At 37.4% G+C, this 24,529-nt stretch overlaps 1 protein-coding gene across 31 annotated transcripts in view; it reads right to left on the bottom strand.

Moving 5' to 3' along the window:
* The window catches only part of NFYA (nuclear transcription factor Y subunit alpha), a 33,812-nt gene that overhangs the window by 7,265 nt on the left and 2,018 nt on the right, over positions 1–24,529 (bottom strand). For 2 of the 31 annotated variants that reach the window (XM_008527086.2, XM_070584554.1), the window contains exons 2-7: positions 19,180–19,327; positions 17,527–17,610; positions 14,550–14,696; positions 2,601–2,732; positions 2,277–2,382; positions 765–931 (exon numbers count right to left, since the gene is read on the bottom strand). In XM_008527086.2, the coding sequence (XP_008525308.1) occupies positions 765–931; positions 2,277–2,382; positions 2,601–2,732; positions 14,550–14,696; positions 17,527–17,610; positions 19,180–19,254 (711 nt within the window). In that variant the 5' untranslated portion in view covers positions 19,255–19,327. Of the gene's footprint in view, positions 1–764; positions 932–2,276; positions 2,383–2,600; positions 2,733–14,549; positions 14,697–17,526; positions 17,614–19,179; positions 19,328–24,529 lie in introns of all 31 variants that reach the window. The other 29 variants (XM_008527084.2, XM_070584552.1, XM_070584555.1 and 26 more) reach the window with 19 other exon arrangements.

The raw sequence follows: 24,529 nt of genomic DNA, 5'->3' as shown, positions 1-24,529 counted from the left end.
TTGACCAAGTGATTCCAAATGCCTATAGTCGCACAAATAATTTAATCAAATAGTTAACTTACTATATAATTCAATCCTAATTTTTCTAAACAAACAAAAACAAAGCGCGGTACTAAATGTACAAGGAAACAACAGGTTCCTGTGCCCCTCTCCCTTCCCAACTCTAACAACTATGAACGGCTATGTTGTTTCTTTTGGGAGCTTCCTCCACCTCTGCAGAAGCTTCTACTACTCATTCTTCCTTCATCCATCTTAGGTACTGTATACGGACATCCAATTTTGACTTTCACTCACACCACTCAACTCTCCTTCCCTATCATCCCTACATATTTATATCACACATTTTTTCGTTTCTCTATTGATTACAATCTTTCTGATTTTTAGCTTATTTTTTCTTTCATTCACTGTGGGTAACACATTTTCCATTTCCCAAAGATTAGTCTATCCCTCCCTTTGTTATTTGAATTCTAAGTAAGATCACGTAAAAGCACATATTTATGTCTGTTTATCCTCTGCTGTATCTCCAGCACCTAGAATAGTCCCTGGCACATAGTAGGTGCTTAGAATGAACTATGGTTCGTTGTAATGTTTATTGTAAAAGTAGATCTCTGTCAGTGCCCTAAGGATCAATCTCAATCCCATGAAGTCACTATTTATAATGAGAGATATCAAATTGCAAGTTTAAGAAATTTTCAAAGACAAAGAGATATATGGAAAAATAAATTACAGATAAGAACACTGAAGTGAAGAATCAATTTTCTTACCATGACCATCCCTCCTGAATTGACCACATTGCCTGCCACTGGTAGTGTCACAGTGACAGTCCCTTGCCCACTGCTGGTTGTGTTGGTGTTGGCTCCTGTCTGAACAATCTGTGCTCCTGCCAAACTGGCTGCTGGGATGGTGATCATGCCTGAAACAGGGACTGTAACTTTAAGAAAATAAAATATAAAACAAACAAAACACAGGTATACAGAAAGAAGGGAACACAGTTAGTCCCTCTTCCATCGGGCACACACTCATTCACCCTGGAAAAACATACTAAACAGCACAAGGGGAGAAAAAGCACTCTCCCACTCTCTGCCTGGTTTGCTGCATATAATTCAAGTAATCACAATCTTTGAAATTCCATTCACTGTCCGGGTTCCAGTTCTGAATAAATCTATCCTTGAAATGGACTTCCCTCGGCAATCCAGTGACAGTTTTCAACGGGTGGTGAGAAAATTCGGAGTCCTCCCCTTCTATGGATCAGTCTGACTATGACTATACCCACTGTTCCTCTACCTATGAACACCCTGCTTCGGGATGGAGACTTTATAAACTTATAATTTGTTTATCCCAAACTGACAATGAGTCAGCCAGCTTCAGGACTAAAACTTAAAACTAAATCAAGCATCCCGAGTCCCCAAACTATCAACAGCAGCACTTGAGGCTTTGTTTACCGCTCTCTGTTTGAGCTCCTGCCAGGGCTCAATCCACTTCAGGCCCTCTCCTGAGTCATGTGAGAGCATAGTTACTGCACTCACCGCATCGTGTATACTGCTAAATTTTCACCACAAGCCAAAACTTTAGTCAGGGAAACTAACTGAGATGTCCTTTCTAGATTTAACTGACAAATGCTTGCAAAAGCTCTCAAGTTCAGTTTGAGCCATCTCCTCCTCTCTGAAGTCCATTCTCCGCCCAAGCTAAACAGATCTCCTCTCTCCCTTGTTTATGCGAGATCTATTCCTAGAACATACCTCTATAAGGGGTCTGCACTGTATTTATTTGTTCACACGTGTCTCCCTTGTTATACCAGAGGCTCTCTGAGAAGAAAACACTTCTTTCTTAGCAAACTGCTACATACATAGTAGGCATGTAATAAGTCTTTTTATGATGATAGTGATAATAAATAATGAAGTGGCTCAGGAAAAAAACATAAGCAGCAACAACACTCCAAATGCCAACTTGACTTCTGATCTATTTCTCCTTTTAGCAATAAACTCACTCCATATTTCCAATCTTCTATTTAGAAACATTTCTTCCCAGAAAGGATTAAAATCTTTATAATCCCTAGCACTAGTCTTTTAACCACCACAGTAGGAACTCCTACAGATAGAATCAAAGTTGATCATGTACTGGTGACAAGGAACCATCAACGAAGACTTAGAAGAAATCTTTTTTGTTGTTCAAAAATATGTCATATAGAGGTGACTGCAAAATTTCTAAAGCAGTCATTTGCCCAAGAGATGAAAAAGATGCCCCCAAGTCCCACAGAAACGAACGGGCACACTTACCTTGCTGGAGAATGGTCCCGTCTGCATTAACTGGCTGATAGACAATGGTCTGCCCTTCAGCAGTCTGTGCCACTTGCTGCCCCTGAACAGCAATCTGCTGCTGTGTCTGCAGGAAATATATCATGACAAAAAAACTTAACAGATTCCAAAGACACCACAAAGAACAAGACCATGTAGGTTTTTTTAAAAAAAAACATTTTTCATGGCTTTCTTCCCCATTTCTACCACATGTGAAATATTTGGCTCAGCTGTCTGACCCTTCCAAGTCAGTTGTGTTGTGTTGTGTTATGTGTGTGTGTGTGTGTGGACAGAGGTAGTGGTTACCTGGGTCTGGCCAGCGGTGACAGCTGTCTGGGGCTGCTGGATGATGATCTGCTGGGTCTGGCCCTGCTGGCCCTGCACCTGCACAGCCTGCCCACCCTGGATCTGGATCTGTCCAGGTGGGACCAACTGTATCTGGGGGAGAGAGCACAGAGAAAGGTTAGTACCCTGCTGACACTGGTCTCTTTTGGCTCTGGACTGTTAGTTGCAAAATTCCTCTAGAAAGCAGGAGATGCTCTAATGAGGAAAAAAGACAGAAATTCTATTATGAATTAGAGATAACTTGTTTTCCATTTATGAAACAATGGAGGAATTTAATTTGACCACTAATAATATGAGCATACAATATCTGGATATTGGATGGTATTAAGGAATCAATGTCAGTTTTTTAAAAGATAGTGCTGGCATAGTTATCTATTTTTAAAAGCATGTTCATTTAAAAATACACTCAAGTGTTTTTTACTGATGAAATGATATAATATATATTCAAGACAATCCTTGACAGAGTAGGGGAATACAGATGAAACTATAAAGAAGACTGATAATGTGCCGATAACTGTTGAAGCTGAGTTATGGGGATTCATCATATCATTCTCTGTTTTTGTCTATGCTTGAACTTTTCTATATTAAAGTATTGAAAAAATTAAGTTATTTCTAATTTTTCTAAGCTGGGATTCTATAAATATGTATATATGGGATCCTTAAAACATACAGAAAAGTTGAAACTATCATATTAGACACCCCTGCAGTCACCATTTAGATTTAACAAATTAACTTTCTGCCCCATTTGCTTCATTTAACATTCTCTTCCTATCTAATAGGTAATCATTATAACTAAAACCATAACTTCCATCTTGTCAACTTCTCACCCTCTCTCACTCCCTCTGAGAGAAGACAGCTACCATGTTGTGAGCCACCCCATGGAGAAGCCCACATGACAAGGAACTGATGTCTCCAGCCAAGAGTCAGCAAGGACCTAAGGCCCACCAAGAGCCATGAAAGTGAGCTTGGAAATAGATCCTCCCCCAAAGAATCTTGCATTGACTGCAGCCCACAATGGCGTCAAGGGAGAACTGAGTCACATTCTTTAGCCATGCTGTGCCAGGATTCCGGACCCCCGAGGAAATGTTTATTGTTTTAAGCCATTAACTTTTGGGGTAATTTGTTATGCAGCAACAGATAACTAATACAATGTGTCAAATGATATTCCCCATAGGTTTTCCAACATCCTCACCAAAACCCAGTACTGTCATTAATGTTTCCTAGTCTTTTGTTGATTTAATTTGCATTTTCTTTTTGGTTCCTGGGTCTAGACAGCTAAACCTCAGACAGTAATTTTGAACAGAGAGTGATCCTGTGCTTTCCAAATCTATTTTCTTTCTTTTCTCTCGTTTAACAGCTATGGCTATTAGGAGGACCATCATAAACCTAACAAGAAACTTCAGAAAAATTTCTTAGAAATCTTCTGTAATTAAAAAAACTGCAACAACACTAACTGCTGGGTATACAGAATTCTCTTTTTTCATACAACAGCTACTGGACACGTTTTTTAAGATCAAAAGAGACAGCTTTTATAGGAACGTCCCACAGTTCAAAATTGCTATTATTTTATATACAAGTACACTCTCAAATACACAGCTACTAAACAGTTTTCCCTGACACCTCCCTCAATAGCTCTTTAATCAGTCATTCATTCATTTCATCACGAGACAATTTTGATCTGGGCATTGTTTCAACAGAACAGGGCGTTTGGAAGCAGAGAGGGTACTCTCACAGAGATGGATTTCTATAGCCAGGTTGCTTTCCACCCATGATTTCAACCTGGGAAGCCACTGGTCTGAAGAGAAGAGGACGTTACCACGGAGCTTACCAGCTGATAGGAAAAAGGCCTGCTGATGGAAGCGCAGGAATCAGGCCAGCGTGTTCCATGTCTCAGAGACACTCATGGATCCTCCTTTGTTAGGGGATAGTTTGCCTAAGTCTTTTTTTTTAAATTGTGGTAAAATACACAACACAAAATTTAGCATGTTAACCATTTTTAAGTGTTCAGTTCAGTGGTATTAAATACATTCATAATGTTGTACAATCATCACCAATATCCATCTCCATAACTCTCTTCATCTTGTGAAACTGAAACTCCATAGCCTTTGAACAGTACTCCCCCATTCGCTACCCTCTCCAGCCCCTGACAACCATAAGTCTACCCACTGTCTCTGATTTTGATTACTCTGCCTACCTTATATAAGTGGAATCACATAGTATGTCTTTTTGTAACTAGCTTATTTCATTTAGCATAATGTCCTCAAGGTTCATCAATGTTGTAGCATAGGTCAGGATTCCCTTCCTTTTAAAGGCTGAATTATATTCCATTGTATGTGTATCCACATATCTGTCAGGTTGCTTCCAAGTTTTAGCTATTGTGACTAATTCTGCTATAAACACAGGTGTAGAAATCTCTCTTCGAGATCCTGTTTTCAATTCTCTTGTGTATACCCAGAGTGGAACTGCTAGATCATAAGGTAATTTTGATTTTAATTTTTTGAGGAACTACCATATTGTTTTCCACAGTAGCTGCACAATTTTACATTCCCACCAACAGTGCAGAAGGTTCCAACTTCTCCACATCCTCTCCAACATTTGTTATTTTCTGTCTTTTTGTTAGTAGCCATCCTAATGGGTGTGAAGTGGTATCTCTATTATAGTTCTGATTTGCACTTCCCTGATGATTAGCAACGCTGAGCATCTTTTCATTTACTTATTGGCCATTTGTACATCATCTTTGGGGAAATAATCTGTTTAAGTCCTTTACCCATTTTTTTAAATTGGGTTGTTTGCTTTTTGTTGCTCAATTTCAGAAGTTCTCTATTATTTTTGATATTAACTCTATATCAGATACATGACTAGCAAATATTTCTCCCATTGTGTGGGTTGCCTTTACTCTGTTGATAGTATCTTTTGATGCACAAAATTTTTAAATTTTCATGAAGTCCAATTTACCTATCTTTTTCTTTTGTTGTCTGTGCCTTTAGGTGTCATATACAAGAAATCACTGCCAAATCCAATGTTGTGAAGCTTTTGCCCTATGTTTTCTTCTAAGACTTTTATAGTTTTAGGTCTTACATTTAAGCCTCAATCCATTCAGTTAATTTTTGTATATGGTGTTAGATAAGGATCCGATTTCATTCCTTTGCATGTGGGCTTTGGGTAGTACTTCTTTTTAAAATTGAGGTATAACTGACATAACACTATATTAGTTCCACGTATACAACATAATGATTCAATATTTGTATATATTGCAAAATGATCGCCACAGTAAGTCTAGTTAACATCTGTCACTATCCACAGTTACAAATTTTTTTTCTTGTGATGAGAACTCTTTCTGTGATAACTTTCAAGATCCACTCTTCTAGCTACTTTCAAAATATACAATACAGTATGATTAACTACAGTTACCATGCTTTACGTTACATTCCCATGACTTATTCCTTTTACAACTGGAAATTTGTAACTTTTGACCCCCCTCACCCATTTCACCCACCACCCCGCTCCTTGAGCAACCACCAATCTATTTTCTGTGAGCTTGGTTTTTGTTTTAGAGTCCACATATAAATTAGATCATTTGGTATTTATCTTTTTCCGACTTATTTCACTTAGCATAGTACCCTCAGGTCCATCCCATGTTGTCACAAATGGCAAGATTTCATTTTTTTTATGGCTGAATAACATTCCACTGTGTGTGTGTGTGCATGCACACAAGCCACATTTTCTTTATCCATTCATCCATCGATGGACATTTAGGTTGTTTCCATGTGTTGGAAACATTATTTACAATGCCACAATAAACAGGGGGGTGCACATATCTTTTCCAATTAGAGTTTTCATTTTCTTTGTATAAATACCCAGAAGTGGAATTGCTGAATGATACAGCAGTCCTATTTTTAAATTTTTGAGGAACCTCCATACTGTTGTCCATAGCGGCTGCACCAATTTACATTCCCACCAACAGTGCACAGTATTGACATATTAACAATATAAAGTTTACCAACCAACGAACATGGGATGTGTTTCTACTTACTTATGTCTTTAGTTTCTCTCAGTAAGGTTTTGTAGTTTTTATTATACCGGTCTTTCACCAACTTGGTTAATTTCTGAATATTTAATTCTTTTTGAGGCTATTATAAATGGAATTTTCTAAATTTCCTTTTCAGATTGTGGTTAATGTAGAGAAATGCAACTGATTTTTTGTTGACTTTTGTATCCTCCCAATTTGCTGAATTCATTTATTAGTTCTAAAAGGTTTTCTTGTGGAATCCTTAGGATTTTCTACATTTAAGATCATACCATCTGTGAACAGATATAATTTTACTTCTTCCTTTCCAATTTGGACGCTTATTATTTCTCATTCTTGCCTAACTGCTCTGGCTTGAACTTCCAGTACTATCTTGAATAGAAGTGGTAGAAGCAGACATCCTTGCCATGTTTCTGATGTTAGAGGAAACACTTTCAATCTTTCACCATTGAGTATGATGTTTGTTGCAGGTTCTTCATAAACAGCTTTTACTATGTTGAGGCAGTTCCCCTCTACTCCTAGTTTGCTGAGTGTTTTTATCATGAAATGGTATTAAATTTTGCCAGATGCTTTTTCTGCATCAATTCAGATAATCATGTGGTTTCCCTCCTTCATTTTGTTAATGCAGTGTATTACACGGTAGACTGATTTTTGTATGTTGAACAATCCTTGTAGTCCAGGAGTAAATCCCACTTGATCATGGGGTATAATCTTTTTAATATATAGTCTGAACTCAGTTTGCTAGTATTTTGTTGAGGATTTTTACATCAATGTCCTTAAAGGATATTGTAGTAGTTTTTTGTCTAGTTTTTTTTTCTTGTAGTATCTTTGCCTTGCTTTGGTATCAGGGTAATGCTGGCCTCAGAGAATGAGTTAGGAAGTGCTCCCTCTTTAATTTTTGGGAAAAGTTTGAGAAAGACTGGCATTAGTTCTTTAAACGTTTGATAAAACTGACAAGGGAAACCATGAGGGCTTTTATTTGATTACTGATTCAATCTCCCTCGTAGTTATAGGTCTATTCAGATCTTCTATTTCTTCCTGGGAGGTTTTGTGTTTCTTGGAATGTGTCCACTCATTTAGGTTATCCAATTTGTTGATATACAGTTGTTCAAAATACTCTCATAATCTTTTTTTATTTCTGTAGGATCAGTAGTAATGTCCCCATTTTCATTTCTCATTTTAGTAATTTGAGTCTTCTCTTTTTTTCTTAGTCCATGTAGCTAAGGGTTTGTCAATTTTGTTGCTCTTTTCAAAGACCAACTTTCAGTTTCTCTGACTTTTTCTCTATTGTTTTTCTATTTGTCTCTTCTCTAATTTTTATTACTTCCTTCCTTCAGCTAGCTTTGGGTTTAGTAGGTTCCTTTTCTAATTCTTCAAGTTGTAAAGTTAGGTTGTTGATTTGCAGTCTCTCTTGTTTTTTAATGTAAAAGCCTTCAGAGATATAAATTTCCCCCTTAACACTATTTATGCAGCATCCCATAAGTTCTGGTAGGTTGTTTACGTTTTAATTCATCTATAGGTATTTTTAAATTTCTCTTGTGATTTCTTCTTTGATCCACTGGTTATTTAAGAATGTGTTGTTTAATTTCCACAAGTTTGTGAACTTTCCAGTTTCATTCCTGTTGTTGATTTCTAACTTCATCCCATTGTGGTCAGAGAAGATACTTTATATGACATCTATCTTTTAAAGTCTATCGGGACTTAATTTGTACCTAAACATATGGTCTTATCCTGGAAAATGTGCCATGTGCACTTGGGAAGAAAACGTACGCTGTTGTTAGGTTGAGTATTCTGTACACCTGTGTCATATTTAACTGGTCTATTGTGCTGTTTAAGCCCTCTACTTCCTTACTTCTGTCCATTTATTGAGGGGGGGTACTGAAGTCTGCAACTACTGTTGTAGAGCTATTTCTCCCTTCAATTTCATCAGTTTTTGCTTTATATATTTTGCTGGTCTGTTATTAGGTGATAAAAGTTTATAACTGTGTATCTTCTTGTTGTATTGAACCTTTTATTAATACATAATGTCCTTCTTTGTCTCTTGTAAGCCTTTTTGATTTAAAGTCTCTTTTGTCAGATACCAGTACAGCCACCCCTGCTCTCTTTGTGCTGAGGAAGCCTGGCCCTGAGCTAACATCCGTGCCCATCCTCCTCTACTTTATATGTGGGACGCCTACCACAGCATGGCGTGCCAAGCGGTGCCATGTCCGCACCTGGGATCTGAACTGGCGAACCCTGGGCCACCGAGAAGGGGAATGTGCAAACTTAACCACTGCGCCACCAGGCCAGTCCCTATCCTTTCCCTTTCAATGTTTGTGTCTTTGGATCTAAAGTGAGTCTTTTGTAGACAGCAAATAGGTGGATCATATGTTTTCATCCTTTTTGTCAATCTCTGTCTTTTGATAGGAGAGTTTTAACCCATTTAATCTATTAAAGTAATTACTGATAAGGAAGGACTTACTTCTGACATTTTTCTATTTGTTTTCTATTATGCTTTACAGCTCTTTTGCCCCTCATTTCCTGCATTACTACATCTCTTTGTGTTTAGTTGATTTTTTGGTACTGAAAGTGTTTAAATTACTTTTTCATTTCCTTTTGTGATTATTCTATAGCTATTTTGTTAGTGATTATCATTAAGATTACATTTAACATCCTAAAGTTGTAACACTCTAATTTGAATTTATACCAGCCTAACTTCAATGATATACAAAACCTCTGCTCCTTTATAGCTTCGTCCTCACTCTTTTTGGTTGTTGTTGTCACAAAATTACATCTTTATACATTATGTGTCCCCAAACATAAATAATTCTTTCAGATGTCTTAGTGTCTTTAATATTGTATACAAAACAACATGTAGAGTTACAAGTCAACATTCCAATATTACTAGCTTTTAGACTAATAATTAAAAAAAATATTAGTCTCTTAAATCATGTATAAAAAAAGTGGAGTTAAAAACCATTGTTTACAATAACACTAGTTTTATGATTGCCCATGCGTTTACCTTTTGAGATTTTTATGCCTTCAGATGGCTTCAAGTTACCATCTAGTGTCCTTTTATCTCACTCAGAGGGACTCCCTCCAGCATTTCTCTCAGGGCAGATCTAGTCATAATAGCCTCTCTTAGCTTTTGTTTGTCTGGGAATCTCTTAATCTCTCCCTCACTCTTGAAGGACATTTTTGGTGAATATCGGATTCTTGGTTGACAATTATTTTCTATAAGCATCTTGAATATATCAGCCCACTGCCTTCTGGCCTCCAAAGCTTTCTGGTGAGCAATCCGCTGACATTAAGGATCTGTTGTAGGTGACAAGTTGCTTCTCTCTTGCTGCTTTCAAGATTCTCTGTTTAGTTCTGGCTTCTGAAAGTGTGATTATAATGTTTCCCGGTGTGGGTCTCTTTGAGTTCATTTTACCTGCAGTTTGTTGAGCTTCTTGGATGTTTATATTCATGTCTGTCATCAAATTTGGGAAGTTTTCAGCCATTATTTCTTCAAATATTCTCTCTGCCCCTTTCTCTCTTTCTTCTTATGGGACTCCCACAAATGCACATGGTGATCACTTGATGGTGTCCCACAGGTCCATTAGGCTCTGTTCACTTTTATTTAGTCTTTTTACTTTCTGTTCCTCAGTTTCCATAATTTCCATTGTCTTATCTTCAAGCTTGCTGATTCCTCCTTCTGTGTGCTCAAATTTGTCTGCCTTTGAATCCTTCTAGGCAGTTATTGTACTTTCCGGCTGTGGAATTTCGTTTTGGTTTCCTATCTCTTTATAGGTATTTCCACTTTGTTTGTACATTGCTTTCTTGACTTTTTCCACAATTTCCTTTAGTTCTTTGAGCATGTTTCTTTAGGACAGTTATCTTAAAGTGCTTGTCTAGTATATCTGTCTTTTTCAAGGACAGTTTCTGTTGATTAATTTTTCCTTTGAATGGGCTGTACTTCCCTGTTTCTTTGTTATGCCTTGTGATATTTGGTTGAAAACTAGACATTTGAATCAAATAATGTGGTAACTGTGGAAATCAGATTCTCCTCCTTCCCAGGATTTTCTCTTTTTTGGTTATTGTTCTAATTGTTGTAGGCTGTCTCTGTACCAAGAATCAGCCTGAGGTATAAACTTAGTATCTTCTCAGGTCTTTTCAGAGCCCACACCTTTCCCTGGACATGTACAGTCACTTTCTAATTTTCCCCATATATGCAGTTGCTTTTGAACATCCTTGTCTTTAGTATCTGGCTCCCAAAAGAGGAAAAAGAGAAAAAGATAGAAAGTGGGCTGGGGGAGGGGGAAGGGTACTGGCCTTTTAAATGCTCTGGAAGTCACTTTAGTTGGAGGTGGAGGAGCTTACAGTAACGGGGGAAGTGCAACAATGGTGGCTGCCCACCTCTGTCTACATCTCTGTGATCAGAAGCAGCAATCAGTGATCTCTGATATTTGGAGGACAGGGTTCATTTTGCCCACCCCAGTCCCTATAAGCTATGTGCAAGCTGTTCCAGGAACCACTGCACAGCTGCCTACCCAGGAGCTGGGTAGCTGCTACTGCGCTACCCATTGAAAATGACTGAAACTGACCTCAATTTCACATACAAGCTTTCTCGCAGAAGTTGCAAGCCTTCAATAGATTCTAGAGTTCCAAAACAGTTACATCAGATTCTGCCAGTGCAATTGTTGTCTAAGTGGGGAGACAGACTCCTGGGGATTCCTCATCCACAATCTTCCCCCGCATCCTCTGCCTCAGTCTTCTTAACTACTTTTTCCAAATACTAAGCTCATAGTTAGAAAGGTTTGGTACTTAGAAAGTGTTGGTAAATGAAGAAATAAGTAAATTTACTTGCTGATCTGAATCCATTTTCTTTTTGTGTTCTGGATAGCAAGGAATACCTATTACTGGTCATTAGGGTTTCCTCTTCCATCTATACATATTCTTTGCCCATTTTTCTACTGGACTGTTATTTTCACACCAACATATAAAAGTCCCTTCTGTATTCTGGATACAAACCCAGTTATGTGTGTTAAAAATATCTCTCCAAGTCTGCATCTTGTCTTTTACAAAACTTCATTTATGACACATTTTGATGTATACAAGTTTTTATTTTAAAGTAGTCAAATAAATTTGCTTTTTATGTCTTTAAGAAATCCTTCTCTACCCCACTGCATAAAGAAAATTCTATAAAGAGAATCTAAAAGTTTCCAAGTATGGTTTTTTACATTTAGATCTTTAATCTATCTAGCAAGTATTTTTGTATATAGTAAAAAGGTAGAGATCAATTTTCTTTATCATTCTTAAACCATTTCTTCACTGATATTTTATATTATATTTGTTATAGATCAACTTCCAATACTCTTGTATTTATGCCTGCACTCTCTAATCCAGTTCCACTATCTATATTAAACCAAGGATCTTAACCTAAAATTGTATGCAAGATTTTGCACATATCTGGACATCTGCACCTTTTCTAAGAAGAGGGCATAGGTTTCACTGGAATTCTAAAACAGGGAATGCAACTCAAAAAAGGTGAACAAGTACTGTTCTAAATGAAATAGTTATTCAAAAAACACTAATGAGAAGCCAACTCTTACAAAAAGGGGTTGAAATTTCAGCATGCTAAGGGAGGCTATGGAATCTTACCTAGAGGCTTTGTTATGTACGTTGACAAAAAATAGTTTTACCAGGATGGTTTGATTAGTTACAGTGCTACTTGGAAAGGAGGGAATAAAATAACCGTTTCAAACTCTCTTAAAGCCAAACAAAGAAACCTCCATAAAATCACAGAATTTAGAGCTGGAACAAACCCTATAAATCACCTGATATAAACTGGGTTTGTGGATGAGAAAACTACCAATTAAACGACTTAGCCAAGATCAGAAAGCTTGTTTAATGGCAAACCAGGGAATGAAAGTCACAGCACACTGTTCCTAGCACTATAGCCCACTGAGAGTGGAGAGGAAGGCGTGGCAAGGGGGGCTGGAGAGGAGGCAATGAGAGGATGGGCAGAAATGGAATAGCAGTGTGGAAGTGAAGAGAGCACACACTGAAAATGTATTTAAAGCCTCATACATTTATGCATGGAGAACTGTGGAAACTATTTTTAATCCTAACTACAACTCCATCTTGGCAAAAATATGCCAAGAGCCTTAAAAATGCTCTTACCTTTTGCTCAAGCAATCACTCTAGTCCAAAGAAATTACCCTAAGAATTAACTCAACTGAAAAATAAAGCTACCACACTCAAATACATTAAGTAATCTTACCTATAAAAGCAAAAAAACAAAACAAAACCAACACAACCCTAAATACACTTTGTAAAGTGTAAATTCTGATTCATCAAATTGATGATTATGTAGGAATTAAAAATAATAAAATCATGTGGAAATAAGTTAAATTTTAAAAAAAGAAAAGCAAAAAGAAAGTACATGCACGGCACAATTGTGCTCAAAAAGTACTCATAAAAATCACAAGGGAATAAGCAAGAATTAAAAATTTGATTTATCAAACAGTATGATATGGCTGATTTATTTCAACTGATATTAAATTCTTCCTGAAAAACTAAGACATTCATGTGATCATTCTAACTCTTAAAACAAAATATACATACATAGTAAAAAGTTAATAGTTCTTTCTCATCCCGATTTCCATGCTCATAAACATATACCCATGGGGGTTTGGCTATTAATTATGAAGAGGGAATCACACTTTACATATTTTTCTGCAATTTATTTTTCACCATTAACCGCCCCCATGGTTACTGTTCACCCTTTCCATCAATGACATAATACTCCATACATGAATATAGTATGACTTATTCAACCATTTCCTTATTCTTTTCTTATTAATAGACATTCAGGTTACAAAATATTTTTTTGTTAGTACAGTCCTGCAATAAATGTCTCTGTACATTTCTCCCTATGTATTGATGCTTTTCTTCCTATAGGAGAGAGTCTCAGAAATGAGCCAGGTAGATTGAAGGTTTATGTACTCAATAGTGAGATGGCTTTCCAAAATGACTTCAGAATCTGCAATTACCGAAATTAATGAGTGTTTCCTTTTCTCCAGACCCATTCTAGCACTGGATATAATCACTCAATTAAGTTTTTGCCAATTTATCCCTCTAATCCTAAAATTTGATGCCAAAGAGTTGTACATACTTTTAATCTCTTCTACATCTTTGTCTTGTTTACCTTTGTTTTATGTTTCTGAATCAGTCTTTCTAGTAGATTTATCTACCTACTTTACTGGTCTGTTTCAAGAATCAGCTTTTATTTACCCTATCTACATTTTTATTAGTTTTCTACTTCATTAATTTTAACATACTTTTTGTTCATTTTGTTCTTGTCCTAACTTCCTCAGGGAAATATCATTTATTTATTTTCAGTTCTTTTAAAATAAAGTATTTCAGGTTACAAATTTTACTCTAAAGTATAGCTTTTAGGTGTGTGCGATGGGTTTGGACTCAAATATTTTCTTTTTCATCACTTGCTAGATAATTCAAATTATAAATGACACAGAAAGAAATGAAAAGGATGACATTTCTGACCAAAAACAACAATCTCCAAAGCAGATTGTAAATTCCCTTCCCCTGTGCCTAAAAGTGCCACCCAAGGTCACACTAATGAAATACTTCTATGAAACAGATTTTCATCTCTATATATAATCTTTACATTGTTTCAAGATCTTGCCTAGTATCTCAGTCCTTACCAGAGATGTCCAATTTCTGTACAGTTCTGCTTTATATCACTGGTACTACAAAGGTGGAATATCAACTAAATGCAAATAGAGGGCAGGAAGCAATTAAATGCAATATCAATTGTCAAACAGTTTGTGACAAACTATTCTTTAAAATCTCTGTTCTGATATTCTGTCTAAACATTTTTTTTTTTTAATACTACTCACCTGCTGCAAACCCTGTGTCCCAGATACAGGTACTTGCATGATGGTTTGACCTTGTCCACCAGGGACAGCCTGGACCATGATGGGTTGGCCAGTTGATGTGATTAACTGGCCTCCACTGACCTGTACCATTAATGGCTGCCCCTGCACCTAGAATGAAATAAAATAAGAACAATGAAATAACATAATACATAACGTGTTTTTACCAAAAGACAATCACTGGAAGTATTATGCTGCCTCGCTAGAAGGGGAAAAGGTAGGAGAGACCCTAAGAAAATAAGTCTAGAGTCCTTGTCCTCAAGTTATCTTCTTCGAATATCTCTGATATCTTTAACTAAATGCCTGTTGAATACTTTAAGGTCAGATACAATGGCGTATACCCAGAGTCTTTGGGAAGTCTCAATATATATAAGGCATTTATCACCAAATACAGGCGATATCCATGAGAAGCATTTAATCAAAACATCAAGGCTATTTGCCTTTTTAGATCAATATCCAGGAATGAGCTCTAGTGAGGGCTGGAGAAGAGGCATGAGAGGGATAGGTGACGGTGGTTGAGCGCAAATTCTAAATAACCTGGAAGGAGTAAATCAAACTGTACTCAGCAAGGACTCCAGGAGGCTGGGCAGCAAATAGCTCTGGAAGCTTATGTAGAAGACCCTTTCACTCCAGTCTCTCAAGCATAAATGAAATGTACATCTTTTAGCCTCTTCACCTTACACTGGGAATTCTAGTCTCATGGTTGTTTAAAGAGCCCACTAGTAAAAACACCTAGAAATATTTTCTGGTCAGTTTGCAATCTCCATAGAGTAATTCCTCATACTGGACCCTGCAATATCTGTACAATTATTTTAAATTTAACAGAAGCAATGACAAATATGGAAATTACACAGAGCACTCAACTGTACCAAAAAACTCCCAACTTTCAAGCTACTATGAGTAAACAGAATACTCTAAAAGCCAGGACATTGTAAGTACTCTGTAACACCTTGAGTCGCAATACAAAAATATTTAGCTAACAGAATGCTTTCTGGAAGCAAAAACCCAAGCCACTTTAGAAGCGAAATGGAATGTTCAACAGAACAGCTACAAATCTGAAACTTTCACTTTCAGATTCTATCTTTGTTTTGGGGAATTATTTGTAACAGAACAAAAGAATATTTTTATGACTAAAATATTCATTTTTAATGACAGAGAAAATATCTTCAAATAATGGTAATTAGTTAAAATAAAAGATCAGTATGTCCTAGATGAGCATATTAGATATTAAGACTCCCTCCTTTCACCACCAACACCAATCTATCAGAATCTTCAGGAATATTCAAATCCTAGGCTTTGTTAAACTGTTCATTGAGAAATTCCACTTTACTTTTAAGGACTGTACAATCTCCCTTTCTCACGCTTTCTCCTTTCCTTACATGCCCATCCCAAATCAAATTCCGTTTGCTACACCAACGCTGGCATGTACTCTATCAGGAAAGATTTTTTAGAATCTTTATTGCATGAATAACTGAAAGAACTATTTTAAAATTCTCCAAAATAATGAGACCCCTAGAGGAAACGTTTCCATTATTTCCATAAAGTGTTTCTATTTCTTTTAAATAAAATCTCCCTAAGTGGGAAACATAAGTTTTAAGGCACAACTATTAATAATTTTCTGGCTATCCATCATCTTAACTTCTCCCCTCACTGACATGCTGTATGTGCACGTAATAAGCCATCTGAGACTCTAAGGAGCCCACTGTGTTTATAACATATGAATGATCACAAGGACACATGCATCAGACAAGAAGCCATACAGTTAAGAGCATGTTACATTCCCATTCCACAAGTGGTTAATGACAATACTGTTTTACATACCAATAAGATGAAGCAAGCATGTAAAACATGAATAACAAACTATTGAACTCTGAGATTTGAATATGGTTTGGGAGTACCTACAGGCTCAGCTTCTTTCAGCCTAATTTATCTTCAGAATTTGCTTTATAACATCATCAAACACTATGGGTGGCAGGTGTAGGGGTGGAGCTGAAAGGGTGAAGTGAAATGATTATAATAAAGGGTAGTTAACTGCAGGATGCTTAGAGCACTAGTAATAAAGTGAGATGCCAATTCTACATTCTACGTCCTACTTTGAGTCCTTTCCATTCAATGGAAGGAGAAAAAGGCACTCAAATCTTGCCAAGTTCTCAAAAATATGGTCATTTGAGTCAAAGTAACGTATAGACAGAGAAAAGACTAATGTTCCTACTCCTATTTTTATATAGGAACTGGCCAAAACACAACCCTAATTTAGGCTGTTTAAGCTCACGATACATAATGTTAGGGAACTGCATTAGTTAACTAAGAATTCCTATGGTTACTATAACACCTAAGGCTTAGAGAAGGCATATCCCACCTCTGTCCAACCAAGAGGTATGGGGTAATCTTTGCAGATTTAGTAATAAAACAGGTCACGGATTTCCAAGGAAAAGGTAGTGAAAAGGCAGCAGTTAAGAGACTGACAGATTCAGAGATTAGATAAACTTTGCCAAGGACAATGACTATTTTGCAGCTGAGCTGCCTTTTTAATAAAAATAAAACACAATCTAGCCTAGTTAACGTGCATATATTTTATTCATTATAATACAAATTTATGAAATTTTACCATGCAATCTGATTACAGAGTTTGAGCTCTAAAAAGGTTCTAATGCCACTTGTAAGAATTTCTTCCTGTCACTCATACCATTTCTTCCCCAGGCACTCCCAAAGAAACACACGAGCCAAATGAAGCTTTCAGAAAATTGATTCTGGGGTCACTATACAACTTGTCATGAAACATTAGAAACTGGCAGCTTATAAGCCTCAAAGACAAGTTAGCAGCATCAAAGACATGCAACTGACTTTGCCATTCCTCCTTGAGATCCTACTACAAACAGCACCAGACATGAGGAGAGGAGAAGTTCATGCAGTGCTTACAGAGAATCAGAGAGGGCACCACTACCTGGAGGGTCTGGACTTGCTGGCCTGAGGCGGATGCCACCTGGGCCTCAGTCTGCAACTGGACAGCAGTGACACCACCCTGCTGCTGAGAACAGGAACAGGAAGAGCTTGAAATGTGTCAGGAAGGAAATGTATAGTTCAAGACATGAGATCACCTTACCTCTTGTGGGACAGGGAGGGAGTCTTCTTTCAACAGTCCCACCCTACACAGGACTTTCAACCTGTACCGACTCCCTATACTGAAGCTGTTTTGTTGAAGGTAGTAGGACTAAAGATATTAGCCCTTTGTCCCCAGGTGGAACTCAAAACATTTCTATGACTCAAAAAACATCAAAATAGTTGTCATCATTAACACAAAAATTTTTAACGCAGTCCAACTCTCCAGAAATAGGCATTTGATCCTTCTGCTTATACAGTTATTTTAATGTTCTTTTTGTTTCCTCAAATGAGTTCACAAGAACAAAGTTATCAGGTTTTAACAGCCTTGAAGCTACAACGAAGAATTTCTGGGACTTAATGCAATCAGCAGAAAGAAAGAACAAGCAATCACTGTGAACCAAAATCATCTTCATGAGGTCACTGCGCTTCTACCTCAAATCTAAGATTACTTCTACTCAACTAGACTACTTTAGAAGCAACGTTTTCAGAGATTCAACCTAATTTTTCTATCTTCTAATGTTAAGTTCTGACAGACAAGACCACCCAGCAGGGCACTGGTGAATGGGCCCTTGTGGAGTCCTCTCTTCTAAGGCAGCTGAAGGGAGCTGCCAGAGCCGCGGCAGCTGCGTGGAAGGAAAAGTTAGCAAAGGAATTTAAGTCATTGATCTCGTTTACTCAAGAGTAGCTCCTTCCTTTGATTATTAGCTAGGAACAACCTGGCATCCAAACTTCCTTTGCCCTCCCTACTAACTACTTTTCTACATTATGTAAATTCCATTTTGGAAACAAAACATTCCCAACCTTGGCCTAAGGTCAGATTGATGCATAATAAATTTCTTTTCTTCTAGGGAAAAAAATAAGTGAAGTTTTACTAAAATAAAGCCAGGCAGAGAACATCAGAAAATGTAATCTGTGTATAACTCAGGAAACCAACCTATCTTAATTAAGAATAAACCAGCAGCAGGGAATTCCTTTCTAATACGCGCTTATCCATTAAGAGTGCCTGTCAACATGAATATTACCCTCAAGTTAAACCAGAGCTTTTCAGAGTAAGCACTGTGGTGGATCAAATCAGGGAACAGAGGATTTCTTGGAAGCTATCCTGGTCTGTTTATTGTGGCCAAAGCCTTACCAGATCACAAGCTAGCTTAATCAAGAAGAGAAACAACCAAATTGAATCCAGAAAAGAGAAAAACTCCAAATTTCCAGGTGAAAACAGAGTAGGTGTTTTGACTTTCAATAAGATAAGAGGGACAATTCACTATTAACCAGGCTCCCATGAAGAGCAAATTCTAAGTGGTCGTGGACTAGATAGAGTTCAGAACACACAGAACATGAGAGAAACCACAACAAATCCAATCTTCAACAAGTACTTCGGCACAAGTCATCAGACCCGTTCTTTGTAAGACGTGGTGCCTCTCAAACGATTCCCCAGTAGAGTGGTGCTGTTACCACTCCGCTAACGTAATGTTTAAAGAGGCTGAAATCATACCTGCTGCTGAATCTGTCCAGCCTGTACAACAATCTGCTCTGTTGAACTATTGCTGTTCGCTGTATACTGCTCCATGGTCCCTCCAAGGTAGAATCTCGTCCACAGTGAGTTTCACTCTGGAGATCTGAGAAGATTTCGAGATGCACCCCTATTAGAAAGTCAGGGAGGAAAACTAAAGTGAGATTGTCAACAAAGGCCCTGCCAGATGATTAACCTTGATAACTGATAGCTGTACTTGATTTTCAAGAAAGCAGAGGAAGTGAATAGAAAATGTTTACATTCAGTATCATTTTGAACTAGTATTACATGGCACAATCATGACAACAATATCACAATGCTATTGCATGTTCTAAAAATATTTTTAGTCATTTCTTATCAGCAACCTTACCTTTCAATACTATTAGAAACACACTTGCACGTTAGAAATACTCATTAAGCTACAATATCACTTTGTTACAAAGCCTAATTAATAGGATTTTCAAGTCTGCACGTGTATTTCAGAGAATAAACTGTCTCTTTAATTTATAACACACATTTACTGCTGGTCATACCAAACACGTTCTCTAGTCCACTACATACGGTAAGCAATTTAAAACTTCAAGATTTATGATTTACTAAATATATTATCTAGACCTGAAGTCAAACATTTTGCTTATCAAAATCTCCATTGGGGGGCCAGCCCCATGGCCAAGTGGTTAAGTTTGCACGCTCCACACTGGCGGCCCAGGGCTTTCTGGGTTCGGATCCTGGGCGCGGACATGGCACCACTCATCGGGCCATGTTGAGGCGGCGTCCCACATGCCACAACCAGAAGGACCTACAACTAGAATATACAACTAAGTACTGGGGGATTCGGGGAGAAAAAGCAAAAAAAAAAAAAAAAAAAAAAAAAAAAAAAACCCTCCATTAAATAGAGTTAAGAAAGCAAGCCATGGTGAGGGTTTAGGTTTACATTTTAATCCAGAGCAAGGAATAAAAAGGAATTATACTAATGGTAAAAATGATTATTTATAGACAAGCCATAAGGAAAAATTTTACATGATATATTAAGGCTATAATTTTTCTAAAAGGAACTTAAGTCTTCCCCATTCTTGAATTTGAATGCCTAATAATATCCCACCCTTTACTGTATAATTTTACCTTTTTTTTTTTTTACGATTAGCCTTGAGCTAACATCTGCTGCCAATCCTCCTCTTTTTGCTGAGGAAGACTGGCCCTAAGCTAACATCTGTGCCCATCTTCCTCTACTTTATATGTGGGATGCCTGCCACAGCATGACTTGACAAGCGGTGCATAGGTCCGTACCCAGGATCCGAACCAGTGAACCCCAGGCCACTGAAGCAGAACGTGTGAACTTAACCACTGCACCACCAGGCCAGCCCCTAATTTTAACTTTTTATTATGGCAATTTTCAAATACATACAAAAGTAGTGAGAACATTTTAATGAACCACCATAGCCATCACCCAACTTCAACAATTCTCAGTTCATGGTCGATCTTGTTTCACATATATCTCATCCACTTTCTACCTACCCCTGGATTATTTAGAAGCAAATCCAAGACCCTATTATTCCAAAAATCCATAAGTACTTGAGCTTCTATCTCTAAAGAGTAAAGACACTTTGGTCTTTATCATTTATCACAATGATACCGTGTCTCTACAATATCATTTCAAACATTAAAAAATGAGTAAGTCCTTACTGTCATCAAATATTCAGTCAATGTCTAAATTTACCCTTCTCATACGCTTTTTACAGCTGAAGATTCCTTTTTGAAATAAGGATACAATTAGATAAACTGAAGCAATGAGAACCTTAAAAGACAGACTTGATTAAAAAATGTAAAATTACATAAATTACCAAAGGTGGGGAAGGTATAGGTACATACAAACAAAATGTAAAGCAATCTCTGCCCCCAATTTTTCTCCAGGCCTTCATAAATTCTAAAATTTAAATGATAAAGTTACGTGAGCTAAAAGAGCTGCACATTACAGCAGCAAACAATGCACCACTTTCCATACATCCAACATGGTGGATGAGATTAATCGCTTGTAAGGTGTCCCAGTATGGTGTGAAAGGGATCAAAATATATTCAAGTGCATGTCCAAGTATTTAGGAAGTGTATTGATGCCTAAAATTCACTTTGAAGTGCATCAAAAAATAAGACGGATTGATGGATGAATGGCTGGAGAGATGGACAGATATCTGATAAGACAAGTATGGTGCAAAGTTAATGGTAGACTCTAGGTGATGAGTATACAAGTATTTATTGTAAAATTCTTTCAACTTTATGTTTGAAAATTCTTATACTAAAATGTTGGGGAGAAAAATAATAATAAAAATTAATCAAGCCTATTACTCATAACCAAAACATATGTAGTGTAAAAGAGCCATAAGTAAGTGACATCACAGCACAATGACCTGAGGCCATACAGTTCTTCAACTCACTACCCTCGCTGTAACGGAATGTTCACCAAGCAACCAAGCGAGTATCTAACTATAATTAGGATTTTCATATAAATTAGCCAAAGGGAGCAAATATGATCAGCAACACAAGTAAACTTGATAGTTATTTCTCATTGCATACTGACAAACTGGCTTTCTGATTTTTACACCAGTCTCTTCTCAATTGTTGGCTGAGTTGGCTCCTGAAGGATTCTGGAAACAGTATAGAAAGTGGGTTTTTCAGCCAGACAAAGTGGCTCTGTCAGAGAAGTACATGGTCTTCCCTAAACTCTATTTTGTCTCTAACTGTAGTGCATACAACACTTATGTTTTTAAAATAATCAAACTAAAGAATTAAAGATCATGATACAAGTGTATGGGATTCCATTTATGCGAAACCCTGAAAAGACAACAGTAATCTAGAGGCAGAAAGCAGATGAGCAGTTCCCTGGAACCGGAAAAGAGGGGAGAGGGGAAACTGAGAAGTTGATTGGAATAGAGCATTAAACTTTCTGGGGTGATGAAAATGTTTATTTTCATTGTGGTAGTGGTTGTGTAAGTGTATAAATATCTCAAAATGCATTAAAATGTACACTTAAAATGATTACCCTTGTATGTAAACTACATCTCAATAAAGTTGATTTAACAAATAAGGATCATGAAGGAAAGTCCTCAATATTTCAACATCTCCTCCACCCCAAAACCCCGCCTGCAGGAGATTATTTCCTTGACCACTAATTTCCAGAAATTTACATCTGGAAATGTAAATAAATGTCATTTACATGGGAATGACTAATAAATATATTGTCATGCAGATTTTCTTAACTAGTTCATCCTGGTAATACAAACGCTCCAATTTTAAAATATTCAAATCCACTATAGTTTGAAGGGTAAAAAAAGGAAGCAGCTTCAAATCTAATAGCAATTCTCACATGAACCAGGAGTTGTTCAGCTTGGAGCAGATACAGACTGCTAATGTTGAGCGAGGTATACAATTAGCTTTGTGAATCTCTATCTTCCCACTACTGTGAGCATCAGGTAGCAGAACTGCAATACAATCCACTATTCTTTCCTCAAGTGCTTCTCTGCCCAAGATTCTGACAAAATTAAGTTAGCCAGATTTAGTCTGCCTAGCTCTTGCTCCTAACTCTAAGTTTTGAATGTTTTTTCTCAAAGAGACAAAGTATGTGTTCTGGCTAGCATGAAAATTCCCTTCCCCTCCAACTCAAGGTGCAGAATGTGAAACGCAGCTAACCACTAGGAACCCATTCTATATGGCCCTACACACATTTTAAAGCTAAAACTTCCAGAAACTCAAGCATACACATGTGAAAACCTCCTCGAAATTACTGGATTTGACAATCACTACTCTAACTGAGCAAGTGGGGCCATCTTGTTACTCTAAATGGCCCCAGCCCCTCCTCCATGTGACTACTCGCTGCTCTGCACTACTCTAAAAAATTCACATCTTCTCCAGACTTATGGCCTCTGCTTACATATGTACTCCCCGATAGCTTGATAAATTAAAACTTTGTTCTATGAGTTTCTCTCCAGGAACAGGATGAGCACAGGTGGGAAACACACCTACAAGGCATCCGTCCCAGCTGACAGAAGAACGGAACAATCAAAGACCCTGGAGTCCATCATGCCTGAAGGAAACCCCCTGCTTCCTGCCCATTTTCCCTATCTACCTGCCTCAAGATTCTGTAATTTTTGAAGACGGTTGTTTTTGAGACATCAGTCTGCCATATTCCCGATTATAGCAGCTAATCGAATTAAAACTTCCTTTCTTGATCCCTAACTTGCGACTGATTGGCTCAGATCGCGGTGAGCAGAGCGATCCCACTGCTCGGTAACACTACCAGGTAAAGACTAGAACAGTAGCTTTCAAACTTTATTGACCATGATTCACATTTAAGAAACACATTTCGTGTCACAAATCACTACACACATAATATAAAAGTAACTGAAACAAAAGCTTCACAAATACTTATCTTTCTGTAACATGCACTCTGATATTTTCTATTCCATTACAAAAAATTACCAGCATTGGCCCACTAAACGGATTTCACAACTCAGCAAATGGGTCCTGATCTGTGTTTGATAAAAGACTAGAGCACAGAGTATGTCCGGTTTCCCTACTGTCTGAGACGTTTCTGGATTGGAGTTCCTAACTTGCTCCCTCTCTCCACTAACGACGTGCCAGACACTTTCCTGGAGGTTTTAGAAATAAAAAAAAAGATTCTGACTTCAAAGAGTCTTTAAGTTTAGTAAAGGAGTAAAAATGTACTAGAACTCTAAGAGAGAAAGGGAATATGAGAGTTTGGAGAACAGAGATGCCTTTGTGAGGACAGAGATTTCTTCCAGCTGGGGACAGAAAAATCAAGGAAGGCTTTAGGAAAACGTGGCATGTGACCTAGTCTTAAGCATGAGAATGGTTTATACCGTCTGTGCGATGAAGTGGGAGGGGGTCGAGTACTCCAAATGAAGAGAGTGCATAACAACAAGGATAGAAAAATTTCGGCATAGGAACAGCAGACTAAAAGGCCCCATGTCAAGAGAAAACCAGACGCTAGACTACTGTCTCTCAAAACTCCAGGCAAAGAAGTTCTTCTGCAGACAGATCGAGGCTCTAGGTGTTTAGCAAAAAAGTGACCAGACTCCAATAACCCTTTAGAAAGAAGTCTAGCAACAGTGTTTGGCGGTTTAAGTGACCAGACATACCCGTTTTTAAATACCAAGGTTAAAACATGCATTCCATAGACAAATCTAGGTGTTCTAAAAAATATCTAAGACATGCTGTTCTGTCTTTAATGTGGATAATGTAAGAATGAAATGAATTTTAAATCATTAAAAGCGAAAACAAAAACTGTCTCCAAAATTTTAGGAGTAGAAAGCACTGAACT

Source organism: Equus przewalskii, chromosome 19 (genome assembly GCF_037783145.1).
Source record: "Equus przewalskii isolate Varuska chromosome 19, EquPr2, whole genome shotgun sequence".
Taxonomy (NCBI): Eukaryota; Metazoa; Chordata; class Mammalia; order Perissodactyla; family Equidae; genus Equus; species Equus przewalskii.
The sequence above is the reverse complement of the archived record's forward strand: the minus strand, read 5'-3'. Positions and strand labels throughout refer to the sequence as shown.